The following is an 18,280-nucleotide window of genomic DNA, read 5'->3' as shown; positions in this document are numbered from 1 at the left end:
TAATGAAAGTTTACATAAAAAACTAAGCATTTATACATTTTTTTGTTCATATTTTATTTACTTCAGTCACAACATACTTATTATTCTACTACTCTTAGTAGATATTCTAAATTATACATACATTATATAAATATGAGATCATTAATAAATTACTATGTTACTATGTTATTACTTCAGTATTAGTAACATAATATATAATTAAATAATGTTATACTTTAAATTATATAATATATTATAATTTTTAAGAATAATCCTTTAAATTTGAATTAAGATCAAATAAAATTATAAAATGAATCTTCAACTGAAAAAAAAATAAGGGAGGTGCTTGTTTAAAATAAAGAACTTAGCATTTACCACACTTAAATGGCATCAAATAATCTAGATGTTTAAAAAATACTAGATAAGAATAAATCATAGTATAATTTTCATTATAATTCCTATATATTCTAATTTAAATATACTCAATTAAATGATTTAACACGTTGACTGCCATACGGCCGCCGGCGTCCGTATAAAAATAATTAGGTATTGATAATTTTTAGACCGCCGGCTGTCGCACCATATCATTTATAGGAGGCTATATGGCCACAGGCTGCCATAAATTAATTTGGATTTATATTATTAACTTTTCCGTGGCGCTACAATAATGATCTAGAAAATGCACTGTGGCGTAGCAGGAATAATTTTAACATTTTTGTTTTTGTATTTTTAATTTTTTTTCAAATTCAATAGTATACAATAATATACAAATTTATGACACTGAAAAATGAACTTGGCGTACAAATAATAAATATTCTTGAGGCCGCATGGCAGTCAACATGTTAATAATTATATCTTTTTTTTTTATGTAGTGAAACAAATCAAAATATTATTTGTTACTATGATTGTTAATGTTTAAAAATAATAAAATAAAATACATAGTTATTATTAAAAAGTTATTCTATATTATTTTTCATGTTAAATATATATTTGTTTTTTTAATTTTCATTAAATAATTATTCTTTAGCTTTATTAAGTTAATAATCTTAATCATTACTATATCTAATTTTTTCTATTCATTAATTATAACTTAAAATGCATAAGTATATAATGGTGTATTTATTCCATCACCTTAATTAAAAATAAGATGCTGTGAGAATTTTGTAATCTACAATTTTTTCTTTCTGTACTTTTGATGATGAATTATTTTTTAGAAGATATCAATATTGTATGTATGTTTTGAATTAAATATTAGGTGGTTAAACATCAGATAAGGTTAAATAAAAAATAAAAATACTAACATTTATATGAATAAGAATGTAGTTTTACTGTGAAAATATATTTTTGTATACATATTCAATTCTAGTTTGATATTATATTATATTATTAAAAATAAAAATAGGCAAGTACATAGTAGTTTAGTGTTTATCACCAATCTTATCCAGTTGAGCTTTAGCCTTAGTGATTTCATCAATATTTTTCTCTATTTCTGCTTTACAAAATTCAATATCCTTTTTCATTTTTTCTACTTGTTGCCGTTGCTATTTAAAAAATACATTCCATTAAATTAACTCCAACTAAAATCATTAAATGTATGTACTTGTATGTAAAAATATTCTTCTTCATTAGCAGCTTCACGTTCACCCATAGCACCACCAGCTTCTCTTATAGAACCTCCACCACCGCCGCCTTTGCCAGCACCACTGCCCAAATTACCCAAACCATCACTTTTGAATCTGTTGAAACTGAACTCAAATGAACAACCATAAAAAAGAAATTAATCTTGGCATAATATAATGATAAAAATGAAAATATTATAGAAAATGCGTCTTACCTCATTGCTGACGTATTAATAGAACAGAGAGACTTTGAAGCCTTCGCCAAGTAAACGTTCATTGCTATTTCCTACGGTCTAAGATTTTATAATATTTTGTATTTAAATGTGTAGATTTTCAATGACAATATTACGTTCAAGCACTTACGTATTACAATAATAAATCAGTCTATAGATATAATTTAAGTCGTTCTGTTGTGTTTTGTATACAAATTTTTATAAATAGTCACGTAATACGTTAATACAATGGCTGCCGAATATACTAAACAGTAAACAGATTTGAACACTTTGAACGTAGTAAAACGATTAAGGATGCATTGCACAATATGGACATATGGTGCACCATGGAACAGTCACTCACTCTCTCGGAACTACATTTACAGGTTTACTTTTAGGTAAACAAAAATAAATGCATAATGCATTCCGAAATCCAAAATACCATTTGACTATAAATAATATTATGGTATATTTTATTCTGTCAGCTGTTTTCTGTCATTATATATATATAGTTAGAAACAGATGATAGATAAATACTATCTACGTTGTTATTTGCATGACAAAATACATTGTATTATATTTGTTGTAATTTTGTAAATCTTATATAATATACAAGTAGTATATGATCTAAGTCGTAAATAGTAAATACTACAAACATCGTAACGACGTTGTGCAGCTTGAGAACCATAGAAAAAATATTTGAGAACCCATAATTATAACGGCCTATCGTCACTATCATTAAATAATTATTATCAATTAGTTACTGAGCAGAGATAAAAAAAAAAATTCTGGTTTATAGAATATTCATAACTCACGAAGTTTTACGGTTGTTTCATTTAAATTTGTTATTTTTTAGTCGTTTATTCTTTCAAACAGTTCCTACCAGTAGTCGACCCATATTCATTAATATTCACCATTTTACTGTACATTTGAAGTTTATCATATTTTACGAAAAAATGTCTTGAGTTAAAAAGTTAACACGTGTGATGTACACTAGTTGAAAAAAAAATTCTTTAAGCTTACAGTAATGAGCATCATAAATTCGATTCGTAGATTTATATTTAATTTACCTGGCAAACGATTTGGATATTACAGGTATACATTATATTTTTCACATTAATGAAAAAAAAGTATTTATTAAATTAGAATATTTCAATTTTTTAGAGTTATTCCGATATTTGTGGTCGCTGGTGCTGGTCTAGAATATTTGATGATAACTTGGCGTCCATTTGGTGTAAATTTTTATGAAGTATATAAACGTAAACAAGCCAAAGAAATAGCTGAAAGCAGATTAAACGAAGAACGCTAATGTCTGGAAATATATCAATTGTAACTTATGTGAAATTTTCACTAATGGCCATAACCTCTATGATGTTTGGATCACAACTTGTTCACAACCAATACAAGCCATTAGATGATTTAGAAGATTATGTCGAAAAAGAAATGGAAAAGTTAAAAGCTGCCAAAGAATTGAAAACATGATGTATTGGCAAGATTACTTAGTAATATTTACTTAGTTATTTTAAGATCACTATTTACTAATGAGTAATATTGAAAAATAAAAATAGTTTAATCATATTTAATTTGTTCATATTATTATGCAATATACTAAAAAATCTTCACTATTTATAAGGTAGGTTATTTTATTATAAAGTATAATAACATATGCATATCTTAATATTTTTAAATACTTTTAGATTATTTCAATAAATCTACTCTCACAATATTTTTTTATAAGAGTTCAATTTAGAAATTTGATAAAATTCATCAAAATCTTAAAAATATATAAACTATTTTGTTTTTATACCAAAGGTTTGAAAATTTAGAACAAGATTTTTCATGAGTACTTCATATTGAAACCATCAAATCTAAAGAATTTTTATACACATTATTCGAGGGCAGTGGTGTTATCTTTTTTTAGGGGGGTAAATGTATCATTTTGCACCCACAGACAACAGTCAAAAATATTATACTAATTTTATTTAAATATAGAATACAGTTTTACATTAAGATTTTTTCTATTACTTTTGTAATAGCAGCAGTTAAATATTAGGGGGTGTAGTGAAACACACCCTCTCCACAGGTTTGTGAATCACCATAAACGTTTATACCCACATGAGTTTCTACCAAGTGCCGCTTATGTTTGTGGGAACTTCAAACCATCAAACTTTTATGTTGATGACACAATGACCATTGAGATCACTCAACACTTAATATACACCAGAGTAGAACCCACTTGTCTACCTTTTTTTAAATATAAACCCCAAATTGGTATGAGCTATTAACAATTTAAAAACTTAATAGAATAAAATCTAACCAACTAAGATTGTTAAGTTGTTTTGAATCTTACAGGACGAATAATACATGTTTATTGTTTATTGTTTTGACTGAAACCATACTACTCCTCTATAGGTCAAAACTGGTTTTCAATAAATAAATATTGAACAACTAAAATGCACTTACCTCTAATTATTATTTTACTGATCAAATGAATAACAATTACATAATCTATTTTTTTTTTATTTATTTTTTTTTTCATTATAAATAATATTAATTATTATTTTATTTTTGATATTCATACAAATATCATAGCTCATGATTGTATGAGCAATACAATACAAAGGTATTTATAGTTTTACAGTATTTAATAAGCCTAGTTCTAGAAAAAGGCTCAACATCTCAACAGTTTAAATCTACCCTTACAGACCTAAAAATGCAGTTTTAAACTGTGCGTGTAAAATTTAGTATGACAAAAATTCAAATTCAACTAATTTTAAAAGATGGTGAATAAACAATTGACTAAAGATATATGCAATGAATATAACAAATAAATCATTATCTGCTTCTACTAAAACATACAATCGTAGTACTTAAAATTGATTTAGTAAAACAATGGGTAATAAGTTTATATTGAGATCAATGTTTTTACCAATCATAAGTTTAGGAGAAAAAAAAACTGAAACATATTTCATACACAAATATAACTACATATACATGTTACATTCTGACACAAATTGGTCTGCAAGGGTGAGAATAGTCAAGGTTTTACATTATTTATACTATATATAATTATTTTATAATTTACTTATGTATAAACCTTAATTTACAGATTAATAGGGATGCCCTTATATATATATTTATATAAATTTACAGCGAGCTTAATTTTATTTAAACATTCTAATTAGACAGAAAAAAAAAATTCTCACAACCGTTAATATCTAATTTGTTTTATCTTGATTATTTTTCTCATAAGAAAATTTCTGTAAAAAAATTCCAATACGTGGATAGTTTTTCCAAAATTTACTTATAAAGTACAGCTATAGTTACATAATGATTTCATTTTTGTAGAAATTTCGTCCATTTCAAAAGGAATTAAAAATGTAAGTTACTTTCAAGTTATGGAAGACTATACCTACAACTTTATTAATACTATACTTATGACACAGATGTCAGATATTGGACGGAGGTAAACTGTGCCAGTGGAGTCTATCGGATTGGTTGTGGTTCATTAGCAGAAGCTGCTGCTGCAGTTGTTGGGTCATACTCCATAACTTCTTGATAGATGAGTTCTTTCCATTGATCAACTGTATGTTCACGTTCATCTACTGAATGGTCCCATGGTCCTGGTGCTGGTGCATTTACTTCACTTTCATCATACCAAACATTTATATATGGATGTAGCAATGCATCGTCCACAGATATACGCTTCTCTGGATCAATAACTAGCATTCGAGACAAAAGGTCACGAGCTTGGCTTGCTATATTATACAAATATATTATATCAGTTAAATTTTATTTAGAATTTATGAAGTATAAAATAAATTAGCTGTAAATCTATGTTAATCCTTTAAATATTTAAAGAAAAATTATATTTTGTAGATTTATACACATTTTATTATATGTTTATAATAAAATTAATAATATTACCTTTTAGTTTATTATGTTCAGACGAATCTGATGGAAATAGTACATCAGGGAATAATCGATCAAATGAATAACCTGGATAACGAGGTCTATTTTCAACATAATTTCTAACAGTTGGTTGTAATCTTCTCATAAATTCTTGCGATGGTGTGCCCAATTGTTCTATAATTAGTAATGATTTAGTCTAAATACTACTTTAAATTATGCTGGTGAAAATATTTTAATCTACCTATAATTTTATTCCATTGATCTATATGATCAGTTCCAGGAAATAAAACGCCACCTCTTATCATTTCGCCCATAATACAACCTACTGACCAAATATCAACATTTTCTTTATAACCCATACCTAAAATTACCTAAAATAGATATAATGAATACAATTCTATTAGTATTAATTATTTTATAATTTATAATAATAATACAATATTACTTCTGGAGCACGGTAGTATCTAGTAACAACATATGGCGTCATCATAAATGTAGTTCCAGCTGTTCGAGCTAATCCAAAATCCAAAATCTTTAATGTGCAGTCAGATTTTACAACAATATTACTAGGTTTAAGGTCCTAAGATAGGTACAAGATACATGTTATTAAAATTAAGGCCATTAATCAAAAATTATATTGAATATTTATAATACTAACTCTATGAATAATTCCTGCTGAATGTAAATGTTTAATACCACATAACATTTGATATAAAAGATATGACATTCGTTCATGATCAAGATCCATTTGGATCACCTGGCATAGATTAGCATCCATTAGTTCCATTACCAAGTACACATCTTGAAAATCATCTAATGTTCTTTGTGGTGTGAAGGCATTTAGTAAACCAATAATCTAGTAATTAAAAATATTTTATACTTATAAATCATTTATTCCTATACTTAATTAAAAGGTCCAGTAGAAAATCCAAGTATCACCACTTTTTTTTTTTAGATTGCATGTTATTATATTTTTTGATAAAGAATAATTTTGGTGCAATAACCAACAAAGTCCACTATCCTTCGACCACTAAGAGAGCGCTACTCCTTCGCGCATCCAAATGATTGAGCTTCATGGTTTCGTACCTAATATCTCCCAATCTACTATGTAATCACGTGTGGATGCACGAGAACGGACAAATTTTGGTCGCCGTCTAGAAGTGCTCTCTCAATGGCTGGAGTATAAATAATCTAATATCATACAAATAGATAATAGAAGATAAATATATCTGGTATATAGAGTGTGGTGCAATAAAATCAAGTATTATTTTAATTTTATACTTCTTGAACAATTTAAAAATATGGAGATAAAGTTCTTATACTGAACCCTTCAATTATTCTTTTATTATTTAATTTTTAATACATACATTTTTATGATTTACTAATTTCATAAGTTTGAACTCTCTATATGCTCTTTTTGCATGTGTTACGTTTTGAAAGGGTCTGGATAGTTTTTTTATTGCAACGCTTTGTTGAGTAATGGTGTCCATAGCAGCACTATAGGAAATTAAAAATTAGTTAAATCTAGTACTAGTAAAATTGTCTTGGTACTTACACCACCATGCCCTGAGCACCTAAACCTTTGGGTACAAGATCAACATATCGTCTGGGAACTGAAAATTCAGTATCACCAAATACTAAAGTGTAGAACATATCAGCTAATTCAGTCATAGTGTCTGGTTTATTTTGAGGTCTTTGAACAAACCTTGATTGTGTTCCGAGCATTTTGTGGACAAGCTCAAATTCAACTTTACCAAACACAAAAAAAAAAAAAAATAGTGCAACTACAGAAAAATAAATGCATTTAACATAAAATTTATAACAATAAATTCATGCTATTCAAGCTTTAAAAATAATAATTTTTAATATACACTAACTACATTATCTAACTTATCATACAGCGCAAAATACATGTAGTTTCACAGATTAATAAAAATATAAATAAAGTTTCAAACTTTAATAAAATATTATAACGACTTATATTAAATTGAGTATTGATCGCATGAAGTTATTATTAATAATCAGTAATAATTTATGTATTTTATATTTTAAAATTTAAAGTTATTTAATTTAATTTTTGATTAAAGAGTATATAAATTCAATTAATTGTAGTTATAAATTTCTAAGCCCATTGTTTATAAAAGCGTTTAGGTGTTATGGTGTATATAAAATGTAATATTTATTTTATTCACATAGAAATTCTATCCCAAAATACTATTTAATTAGCTCCAGGGGCGTATCCAGGAATTTTTCATGGGAGGTCCAAATTTTTTTAACATATAAAAGATACATACAATCAGTGATTTACATCTTAAGAATTTTAAATTCCGTCAATCAATGAGAGGTTGGGTCCAGACCCGAAACTCCCACCTTAGGTACACCCTTGAATAACTCAATAAAAATACTTAAACAGAAGTTATTGATATATTATTTATTATATTTTATGAACTGTACGAGAAAAATATATGCCTAAACTCTAAACATACTACATTAGTTTTGATAAAGAGGTTTCCAAAACTTACAACTATAAACAAATAAATAAAAACTAATAAATAATAATTAATAATAAATCATATTTACTACACAATATAAGAATAAACATGCCATATCTATTTAATTATTTTATACTAAAATATGCTTACCAAACTATGCCTTGTGCTCCAGATCCAATTGGTTTTAAATTTTGATATCGTTTCAAAATAGTGAACTTAGTATCGCCCACCTCCACTGTAAAGAAAATGGAGGAGGACACTCTAGATGTCATCCTAGGGTTAATATGAGGCATACGACCGAAGTTTTGTTCTTAGAAGCCAAAATGATCAGTAATATAATTCACACAGTATATGTAATTCAATTTTTAGTTTTTAGTTGATGTAGCTGAAATTCGTTCACTTATTTAAATAAGTTTAAAATCTGAAACTAAAACAAAAAAGCCTGAAATTTTATTTTCAATAACAAGATGATTCATTCATGCTCACCCCTATTTTTACTTTAATAATGAATTTATTCAAATTCTGTTTTTTTAGAATTTTTAAATATACTGAAAGACCATATTTTTAAATAATTAAGATTAAATTTAATGTTTTAATTAAAGAAGTATTCTGTAACGATATATACTTTTATTTTTAAAATAAGAACCCCTTTTTTCTAATGTTAATTATTCAGTGAACAATTTTTATATGAAAATTTTGATGTACCAAATTCAACATTTAAAAAAATTCATTTTTCAGTTATTAAAAAGTATAATATAATAAAATTAATAGTCTTTAAAAATGGATTTATAAAAATATAAATTAGATATAATATTGGATCTTATTAGGTAAACTTGGTAAAAAAACATCAACAATTGAAACTAATGAAACAAAATGTATTTATAAACTTCATTAATGATAACTTAACTAATTAATTATTATTGTTTATTTAAAATTTGTCAATTATTTCATTTTTGTCCTACTTAAATTAAGTGATAACTGATAAGACACTAGTTTTTTAAATAAATTAAAATTAAAATAACTATTATTTCAATAGGGTTTCTCGTAAAAAAACGAAATTAGTACTAAACGTATATAAATATTTTAACTCCCAAAATAATATTTAACTATCCACTATCCAAATTTATAAGAAAAAAAATGAATCAGTATTCAGTACCTATATGTATATTATATAATCAGTATTATTATTAATTGTATTACTCAGTCTCGTCATATGGATTTTTACTTATACTTCTTAAAATGTTTACCCGCCTAAATATTACCTACCTAGCATGAGCAAACATTAGCGATATTTTAATGTGTTGTAAGACTTTAAGCATCTCTACATTGTTGTGATATAGGGGGCTCGAATTTTTTTATAATACATGTTTTACTATTTTACAAAAATAAGATAAAAGGTCTTTAAATAGAGTTTAAATTATAGACAAATTGAAACTATTTAAAAGACGGAAAATACGTAATAAATAAATGTATTTTATTGAATATTTTTACGTATAAATAGAATTTTAACTAGAACAAATAATCAGTGAAAATGTAGTTTTAAAATAATTATTTTATAAACCAATTATCTATTGATTACATTTTACTAACTTTTCTGGTATTTGCTATACTGATCAACAACAAAGAAAATTGAAAAAAAAATAACATTTTTCAAGTTCCGTTAAAAAATAAATTAAGATTAGCACGTAAAACTTTAGAAACATTCTGCTTTTAAAAACATTTATTGGTAAAAAACAAATAGAAAGAACATTTAAATTTTATAACTAAAAAATATAAAATAGAAACGGGTCTTATAGATCAAGGCAGGTATATTAGGATACCCATATATTAGGTACACGATTTAAGATATATTTTTAATTGTGATTAGGCACAAAGTACTATATATCTTAAAATATATCTTTGCTATATTGACAAATGTTACCTTTGTTAATTATATTTAAGAAGTTATTTATTATTCAATTCGCTTATACTGATATATAAATAATTTTCAAAAAACATTCACTAAACATAATTCCAATCCAGCTAAATACGCTATAATATTATATATTATGTATATAATATAGTACAATATATATATATATATATATATATAGCAGCAAAAAAATATTGCGTAGGAGTATGGTTAGGGTGTGACTACTGTACGCATTTGTATACACACAACAGAAAGGATCAATACAAAGTCAGAATATGGCTCCTCCCATCAATTTCCAGACTTTAAAAGCCTTATTACATTTTCATTACTTTATTAACATCAAGAAATTGATACAGTGGTTGATATGATTATGGGATAGTAATGAACATATAATACAATAAATGTAATGATCAATAAGTCATTAGCCATGCAGGATGTGGAAAGTTGATACATATAGAAATTTAATTCGAATTTGTTCAGAATTATTCCGTGTTCGACGACTTAATGACAATTACTAATAATTAAAAATGATTTATTTTTGCACTATCGTATTTATTAAGTAGTGTTGAAAATAAGAAAAACATTTTTTACACGGAATTATTATATAATGTATAATGTTACATCTCACAACAATGTAAAAATAAGAACAGTAATAATTATTGAGGTACCTAATAATATTAATAGATTATTAATATATATAATGAATAAGTTCAGACTTTGAAATACAGTATAAGCCCTCTTCTTCCCAATGCTAAATATTTATATTTTTCTAAATCATTTTTAATAATACAAAATAAAACACTATATACGATTAATAAAAAAAAAAAAAAGATTCTAAGCGAGAATATATTAAAAACGAAAAAACTCATTTAATTTAATGAAAAATAACCCGAAGTGGGTGGGAGATTTTCTATGTATCAAAAAAGAAATTTGCCAGATTAACAAAAATTAAATCTTACCTATTTAATAATTGTCAACTAATTAAATTCAAGATTAAGTTACTTTTTAAAAAAATGTTAATTATTTCTCCAAAAAATGAAAAAATGCATAGTTATATAAATTATATATTAAAATAGGACTGTAGTGAAATCATTATTGTGTTATGGAACGTCATTTATTTGGGCGAATAACCTAAAATTTTCTTGAGTATAGGTAGTATATATTATTTGGACTAGAAACTAACCAATCGTTTCGGAAAATTTATAAGTTAACAATTAATATAATAATCATAAAAAAAATACATGTGGCATGTGTGCAAGTCGTGAACTTCTCTACAAAAAGTATGCATGCAAATAAATAAAATTAGGAACGTATAATAATATAACTTAAGTTTTTAATTGTTTACAAAACTGTAAAAGTAATTAATAATACTATGAATAAATATTACACTAATATACCGGTAACAGTAGTATCTGATAATATTGTAATAACTAATAATAAACATGCTGATAACAATAAAAAAATATTATCTTCTTGACACTTTGCTTATATTTTTACTTAAAATATTCTTAGAAATATCTTGGATAAGAAAAAACTTAGTACTGTTTATAAATACTACTTGTGAATTAATGAAAAGTATTTACTAAGCAAAGTTCTTAGTATCGTCAATAAATTTGGTAATTAATGTATTATATAACTTATATAATATTATAAAATTATTATTAACCACGATTTAAGATAATATTATCTTAAATCGTGTTATTAACTTATAAAAATTAATACCAACATAATAATATAAATAATTTAAAACCAGTCTAAATATTATACGTCTAAACAAAAAGTTTCAATTACTAGGTACGAAAATAAATACTATAATCGTTTGATGAAAAATGATTTTTACAGTTCAATTTTGATAAAACGCTTGGAACGCTACTATGTGATTTCGACAGTTTTTGCTGTAAGAGCAACTTATGATAAACCTTGTTTTACATTTTCAAGCTTTTGTCTTTAAAAAACTTACTTAAATTAACATGAATAATAAAAACAAATAAAGTAAAAATTTTTAAATAATCACAAATATTTCAAAAATGTTTCATCTCAAGTGAAGTCTAATATTATGATGACATTTTTATTTTAGAAATTAACAAAAACACAAAATCCATTATACCAAAAACTAATATTACAGAAATATTTTAATTTTCCGCTATTTTTCCAAATTATTTTAAATAGAACTGTGATTACTATCAACTCCCCAAAATGCCAAGTAGATTCAAATTGCAACCAAAAAACATTGTACTTGCAATGTTAAAAATTGTAGCTTTAAAATGTCATCAAGCACTAGACATTTTTTTTAAGCATTAAACTCGGATTATAAAAAATATATTTATAACTGTCTTATGATATGAGATTTTTTTGTATTTATCATTATGTATAGTTAAATTATTATATTTTATTTATATATAATAATTAAAATTATAATGTGTGTTGAAAAAATAATGATATATTTGAAATGGATTTTTTGATTCACGGCAATGGGTGAAATAAACGTAAAATTATTCACTTAAAAATGTATTTTCTAACTTACAACAAAATACAATATTTAACCACACCCACTAAAGATTAAAATCTGATTAAAACAGGAAAGAAATTGATTTTGTCGATGTTTAACTTAACTTACAATATTTATATAAATATCCTATAAATACATATTTATCAACATTTCGTGTAAGAACTTTAATGAGAATCATTTTTGTTGTAATCATGGTAATTACTAATTAATTTTTAATAAATTTTATAATTAATAATTATAGAGGATTATGACTAAAACCTCTCCTACAGAAAAAAAAATACGTAAAGAAATATTGTTCTTTAAATGAGTTTTTGGCATACATTTTTAAATGAACTTGTATGAAATTACTAATTACTGTAACTGTTGATTATTTTAATTTTAAAATAAATGTTACAAGTCTTAGAAGATGTTACACCAGCATGTGTTGTGTTCATCTTATGTACAACACAGCAAATATATGAACTGACCGATATTATAATACTAATTAGTTTCAATAATAGATTAAATTATTTATTATCAAACGTAAAGGTAAAAATATTATTTGTTTTCTCTTGTCAATTTTATACATTTAAATTTTTTTATGGTGTATAATTACATAAAATGCAAAAATATGAAAATTATTATAACTCGCTTAAAAATTAAAATATCGTAAAAAACCTAACAAGAGATAATATTCTAAGTTTAATGTTTGATTATAGGTCAATTCACTTTATGATTAAAGCTATCAACACAACATCGGTTTTACTTAATGTATATTTGTAATACGAAGACAAGACAAGATCATGCAGCACTCTTAACATATCAAATCGGCAAATCCTAAATTCAAAATAATCAATTCTACTTAGTGGTTTATTTAAAATTTGAATGAATATAAATCTTTTCTCAAAAATCAACATAGGGTGGGAGATTGATATCATTCTTACCTTTAAATTTAATAAAAGGATAATTTTCTCCAATGTTAAAAATCACAGTAAAATGGACTATTAAAAAAAAAAATTATATTATGTTGTGTGTTTGTAATGTACTTCATTTTAATTTTAGGCACTATTTTGAAATGCCTACATAAATTATTATTTTAATCTACTATTTCAAATAAGCCAGATAAAAAATTTACTATTTAAAACTAATGAAATTGGTTAACTACTTATAAACACATTATATTTTAAATGTATACATCAACATAAGAATATTTATATTTGTATGACACTTTAAATAAAGAGACAACATTATCAGCTAATATTCTTAAAACCCAACTATAAAAACATAAACTTGTTTATTTTAAATATTCAAACACTTATATATCACATTGTCACTATAATAATTTTCAAACCAAGGATTAGCCACATTATATAATTATAAATATTTTGCCAGTTGCAATAAATCTTAAACACAAAATAACCATACCATCTGCAATTTTAGTATAATATTGAACTCATTAGCTTTATTAATGTTAAGGTTATTTAGTGTTGATACTTATTGACTCTACAAACTAGTATAAATATTAGTGTGGGCGAGGTATTTTATTTATGGGCTAGGAACTTAAAAGAATTAATAGTACACAATAGTATACAATTAATAGTGATTCAATATCACACAATAAAATTACAATATAGTATATGTAGATTAGAGATGACAGTTTTTTATGTTATAATATACATTTAGAACCTTTTCATTTTTAAAAAGAGTTTAATTAATAAATTATACTTTTAAAGATAGTAAATAACAGGATGATTTAATAAAAATTAAGAAATGATTATAAAGAAAAACTCAAAATATTTGTTGTATTAATAAATACTAATATAATAATAATAATATACTAATTATAAATTCTTGCATTGGTGTATTTAGGTAATTTGTATAAAATTGTGGATAATGAAATAATCCTACAATGTGACCATTAAATTAAATAAATACCTATGTGGTGAACCTATGGCACGTTGATCAAGTTTCAATTGCACACAAAAAAATTGAAATTATCAAATATTAAGCTATTAAATAGTGGTTATAAGAAACAAATTATACACATTTTAAAAATTATAATTAGAAAAAAAGTATATCTAATTAATAAAATTATATAATAAATCTGTAACTTTATATTTATCCTTAGAAAATATAATTTTCTTTGGGCATGTGCAAAATTTTCAAAATCTTGATTAAAAAAATTTAGCACTTGACCCAAAAAAGGTTTGCCACCCCTGCTATATATTATATATTGTTTAATTTAGGATAATTATTTATTTTAATTTAGTGAAATACTATTTAAAATGTTAATAATGTTGAAAGTCAAATAATGATCACTAAGTAGAAATAATCTTTAGTGTACATATACTAGTGATAATACTATAATATTTATAACAATTGGAACATGACAATTTTTGATAAAATAAGAAAATACACAGGGAGGAGAAATATTTTTGATTAATTTTACTCGTAGTATTTATTATCTATAATAAAGCTATTATTAAAGCCAATTTAACTTAACAATATTAGGTATATTTTATCTTTCAATAATATATTAACTTCAGATATAATAATGGTACTGATCCAGCTGCAAAACCAGGATATTTTCAATAAATTAACTAACAGACCACTTTTATTTAATGTTTAAGTTCTTAGTTCAGTACGATTTTAATAAAATTGATACAAATATACTAAGGAAAGAGTCCATACTGATGAGTGTGGAGTCAAAAATTAAATTATGAGTGAGTAGGTACTATACAAAATCTATATAATCATTAGGTAAAACAACTAAAGTACCCATCTAGATAAAATACCATATAACCTAAAAAGAGTAATTATATTTTTAAATAAATAACAGATAGAACATGTTACTGAATACATATATATATATATTTAATAAAAAATATAGAACAAATTATAATTTGTGTATAATAAAAACAATAAGTAATTGGGTTGACATTTATTAACTAGCCTAATTAATGGACATTATAATAAATTCAGATATCCTGGACAGGCATGAAGGAAAAGAGCATCCACTAATACTACTTCCAATGTGAACAAAGTTTAGTTTCGATTAATGATAAAATCAGGTGGCCATTTTTGTTTAAGGCGATATGGTAGGTTGTCAGGTAGTATAGTAGACACTAAGTTAGCGATGAGAGGATTAGTGGCTAAAGATATTTTATTATAAATATAGGATATCATATTAATTAATGTATAGAACAAGTTAGTACAATCTTATACATTTTTAAGGCAATTAAATAAAACTTTTTAACTATACAGATACCTAATTAAATTAAAAACTAAATTTCAACAAAAAGCTTCAGGTTGTACATGCTGTAATGCTGAAAATGCAAATGAGCAATGACTAATGATTTAATCCTTTAGTATATTAATAATAATCCAAATAATTAATTATAAATAATTTTCAGATTTAATTTTTAATACCTATTTGTTCTTATTTTACATCAGAATTAAATACTTTTTTAAATAATTAATTTAATGACTAGACTGATCAATAAAATTATTATAGAAACTAGATACAAATAAATATATATTAATAAATAAAATAAATACTAAATACCTCAAATGTTGATTAATTCAGAATTCGGAATATCCAAATGATTGATGGTGATTACTGATAAGAGTTCTATACAAAAACACCTTTTATAAAAGGTAATAATTAATAATTTGTTATTTCACTCATTGAAACATTAATTATTTTAGTTGAATCTCTTATTTATAAAAACTATTCTGCGGCTTAGGCAGAATCAGATTTTTAGTTTTTTAGCAAAAAAATATAGAAATTTTCTCAGCAACAATTCATCACCGACTGACCGACAAACACAGATGACCCATCTAAATGTCAGTGTAACCAACACAATGTAATTAGCAGTTCTTCCATGAAGCTTAATATTATTCCATGTTATTTCAAATAAATATATTTTTTTTGAATTTTTCATTTTTTAAAATAAAATGTTTTATCTGCTATTAGAATAACAAATTGTTTACGCTTATTTTTAACTAAAAATAATTCTGTTAGCAAATCAATTATACAAATACTTGATTATTACAATTTATATAATTTTATACCTGTCATGAGATTTAATTATCTTGGTTTAATACATATAAAAATAGGTATTAGATAACTATTTATAATTTACAAATATTTAAACAAATTAAAGATAGTATAAAATAAAATAGTATTCTCTGTAACATATTTTATAAATTATTACTTATTAGTCATTATTTAAATTTTATTTAATTTTCATAGTCGTTTAATATTTTATTAAATTTATTACAATTTAATGTATTTAATGTAATTTAATTTCAATTAATTATGCTGGGGGGTTATTAATATATTTTTGGCATACAAATAAATAATAATAGTTTTTATTTTAAGTATTAACACACAATTTAATAGTTACACTTATCTAACTTTACATTACTTTATTATTATACTAATATAGTAATATGTAATATATATTTTAACATGCACCTATTTAAAAATGTTTTTATAAAATATGTTAAATAATGTTTTTAACATAAACTAGATCGTAATTTACCTAACGAGAATATTGATATTTAAAAAAATTGTAAAAAATCAGCCACTGGACTTAAATAAATGTTTTTACCATCTAATTTTTTTTTTAATTAGATTCACAAATTAGCTATTTTCGAATGTTTTTGAAAATTTTTTTATCAATTTTTTAGTTTTTTATTTTCGGTATTACAAAATAAAAAATGTATATTAAAAATGTAGTGCAAGTGCCTATGAATTATATTTAAAAGAAATTTTATAAAAAATATTAATTAGAACAAAAGTTATTTCATTATTTAGATCTCCGTGGGACACTGTATATATATACAATGTATTTACGTATATATGTTTTTATTTTATGTATATTATAAATATTGTGTATGTATGTAAATAAATATAATTACCTCATGTTTTATTCGTAAAAATTTAATCGAACCACTTGTATTTGCTGAGTGGTTATGGTTTTCATACAATGATATTTTTGCACAAAGTGAGGGGTCCCTTTGTAAAAATTTATCATTCCTTCGAGTATTGCGGTTATTTTTTTAATTAAGATGTCGATTTTGGCATCACACAATGTGTTTCTAACAGTTTTGGTATCTTTTGTTTTGTTTACTTTACTGTGCTGACATGCCCAATACTTATGGAATTCAACTCTGAAAAAACTTAAAAATTACTACCGAGCAATAAAAATTAATTTTACTGAAGCACTTACCTTGATGGATTATCTAGTTGTCCAATACGAATCCACTGCGTTTTTGTAAACTCTTGATAGAGCATGATAAAATTTTCAAATTCCTTAACATTATTAATGTTAGCTCTAAGTATAAAGGCTTCCGAAATTTTGATAGACAATAATTCATCGGATATAACAGCAACGATATTATGATCATTTAAATAATTTATTAACTTATCCATTATTAATTAAATGAGAATAATTGACTAACGATGTACCGAAAGCGTATAGCATATAAGTATTAGGCAAATACGCAAATATGATATAATTTATGAAAATATTTAATAAACACTGAACGCGTAAAAGTCAGCGACATATAACAAATGACAACTAAAAATAATAACTATCAAATTATAATCGTTAATATAGAAATAAGAAAACAAATAAAAATACGTGTAGCAGAAGAAA

The 18,280-nt window shown here is 24.3% G+C and overlaps 3 protein-coding genes across 5 annotated transcripts; 1 reads left to right on the top strand and 2 right to left on the bottom strand.

Moving 5' to 3' along the window:
* Positions 1 to 1,281: 1,281 nt before the first annotated feature.
* On the bottom strand, positions 1,282 to 2,253 carry LOC132930895 (ATPase inhibitor, mitochondrial-like). Of its 2 annotated transcripts, XM_060997000.1 has the most exons (4): positions 1,962 to 2,253; positions 1,814 to 1,891; positions 1,580 to 1,724; positions 1,282 to 1,520 (listed from the first exon to the last, which is right to left on the bottom strand). In XM_060997000.1, the coding sequence occupies exons 2-4, from the start codon at positions 1,873 to 1,875 to the stop codon at positions 1,398 to 1,400; spliced, it is 330 nt and encodes a 109-aa protein (XP_060852983.1). In that variant the 5' UTR covers positions 1,876 to 1,891; positions 1,962 to 2,253; the 3' UTR covers positions 1,282 to 1,397. The 2 variants fall into 2 exon arrangements, with proteins under 2 accessions (XP_060852983.1, XP_060852982.1); XM_060996999.1 differs by having other exon boundaries at positions 1,814 to 2,252.
* Positions 2,254 to 2,980: 727 nt separating this feature from the next.
* On the top strand, positions 2,981 to 3,388 carry LOC132930896 (uncharacterized). The gene has a single exon (XM_060997001.1). The coding sequence runs from the start codon at positions 3,119 to 3,121 to the stop codon at positions 3,290 to 3,292; it is 174 nt and encodes a 57-aa protein (XP_060852984.1). The 5' UTR covers positions 2,981 to 3,118; the 3' UTR covers positions 3,293 to 3,388.
* A 926-nt stretch (positions 3,389 to 4,314) lies between these two features.
* Positions 4,315 to 16,431, bottom strand: LOC132930894 (stress-activated protein kinase JNK). 2 transcript variants are annotated; one of them, XM_060996998.1, is made up of 8 exons: positions 16,180 to 16,431; positions 8,365 to 8,641; positions 7,090 to 7,219; positions 6,381 to 6,578; positions 6,168 to 6,302; positions 5,964 to 6,093; positions 5,738 to 5,896; positions 4,315 to 5,568 (listed from the first exon to the last, which is right to left on the bottom strand). In XM_060996998.1, exons 2-8 carry the CDS (start codon positions 8,505 to 8,507, stop codon positions 5,297 to 5,299), a joined length of 1,167 nt encoding a protein of 388 aa, XP_060852981.1. In that variant the 5' UTR covers positions 8,508 to 8,641; positions 16,180 to 16,431; the 3' UTR covers positions 4,315 to 5,296. The 2 variants fall into 2 exon arrangements, with proteins under 2 accessions (XP_060852981.1, XP_060852979.1); XM_060996996.1 differs by lacking the exon at positions 16,180 to 16,431 and adding an exon at positions 7,278 to 7,470 and having other exon boundaries at positions 8,365 to 8,505.
* Positions 16,432 to 18,280: the final 1,849 nt, after the last annotated feature.

The sequence above is a fragment of the Rhopalosiphum padi genome, chromosome 4 (assembly GCF_020882245.1).
Source record: "Rhopalosiphum padi isolate XX-2018 chromosome 4, ASM2088224v1, whole genome shotgun sequence".
NCBI lineage: Eukaryota > Metazoa > Arthropoda > Insecta > Hemiptera > Aphididae > Rhopalosiphum > Rhopalosiphum padi.
Note: the sequence above shows the minus strand (reverse complement) of the source record. Positions and strands in the feature narration are given on the sequence as shown.

Coding starts and splice junctions, on each gene's coding strand:
- LOC132930895 (XM_060997000.1), bottom strand. CDS start 1,875: ATGAACGTTTACTTGGCGAAGGCTTCAAAGTCTCTCTGTTCTATTAAT. Junction 1,725..1,813: donor ATTAATACGTCAGCAATGAG/GTAAGACGCATT, acceptor ATTTGAGTTCAG/TTTCAACAGATTCAAAAGTG. Junction 1,521..1,579: donor AAGAATATTTTTACATACAA/GTACATACATTT, acceptor TTTTTTAAATAG/CAACGGCAACAAGTAGAAAA.
- LOC132930894 (XM_060996996.1), bottom strand. CDS start 7,447: ATGCTCGGAACACAATCAAGGTTTGTTCAAAGACCTCAAAATAAACCA. Junction 5,897..5,963: donor TCAATGGAATAAAATTATAG/GTAGATTAAAAT, acceptor TACTAATTATAG/AACAATTGGGCACACCATCG. Junction 5,569..5,737: donor TGAACATAATAAACTAAAAG/GTAATATTATTA, acceptor TGTATAATATAG/CAAGCCAAGCTCGTGACCTT.
- LOC132930896 (XM_060997001.1), top strand. CDS start 3,119: ATGTCTGGAAATATATCAATTGTAACTTATGTGAAATTTTCACTAATG.